The 576-nt window shown below is 47.4% G+C and overlaps 1 protein-coding gene across 1 annotated transcript in view; it reads left to right on the forward strand.

Moving 5' to 3' along the window:
• Nucleotides 1-297: 297 nt before the first annotated feature.
• NCLIV_055070 (Ubiquitin carboxyl-terminal hydrolase, related) overlaps nucleotides 298-576 on the forward strand; it is a gene marked incomplete at both ends in the record, with an annotated part of 4,863 nt that continues 4,584 nt past the window's right edge. The window contains one exon of the mRNA XM_003885061.1: nucleotides 298-398. Within this exon, the coding sequence (XP_003885110.1) occupies nucleotides 298-398 (101 nt within the window). The remainder of the gene's footprint in view (nucleotides 399-576) is intronic.

Consider the following 576-nt stretch of genomic DNA (forward strand, 5'->3'; position numbering starts at 1 on the left):
ATTCTACCTGTTCTGATACCAGAGAAACAAGAACGTGTCCTCTGTTCTCTCTCAAGCGCGACACTCTCTATTCTCTTCCCTCTCCCATACTCAGTTTCACGTGCATCTACATACCTGAACCTACCCCTATATTTGTAAGCATGCGTATATGTGTGTATATGAACGAGTATGCATGCGTGTATGTGGTTTCTACATGTGTGCGGGTATATAGGTAGAGTTCCTGGTTAGCTTTTCTTTCCTTCCAAAGATTTTTCGGCCTTTTCTTCTTTCTAAGGGATAAAAAAAATTACAGCCACGATGGAGACGATGAAGATCAGCGTGAAATGGAACAAGCAGGAATTCGAGGATGTCGAGGTGGATCTCGGCGAGCCTCTTGCTCTCCTCAACGCCCAGCTCATGTGAGTTTTGAACGGAACTCAAAAAGCGAAAAGGAAGTAAACAGAAAAGAGGGCGAAAAGACACAGCGGACGCCCCAGAAAAGATAGAGGGAACCAAAAATGATATCGGCGCGCGCGGCGTGGCCCTTGTTTTGCTCTGCCGTCGAAAGCCACCTTTTCTTTCCCCCCCCCCCCACCC

The sequence above is a fragment of the Neospora caninum genome, chromosome XI (genome assembly GCF_000208865.1).
Source record: "Neospora caninum Liverpool complete genome, chromosome XI".
Classification (NCBI taxonomy): Eukaryota; Apicomplexa; class Conoidasida; order Eucoccidiorida; family Sarcocystidae; genus Neospora; species Neospora caninum.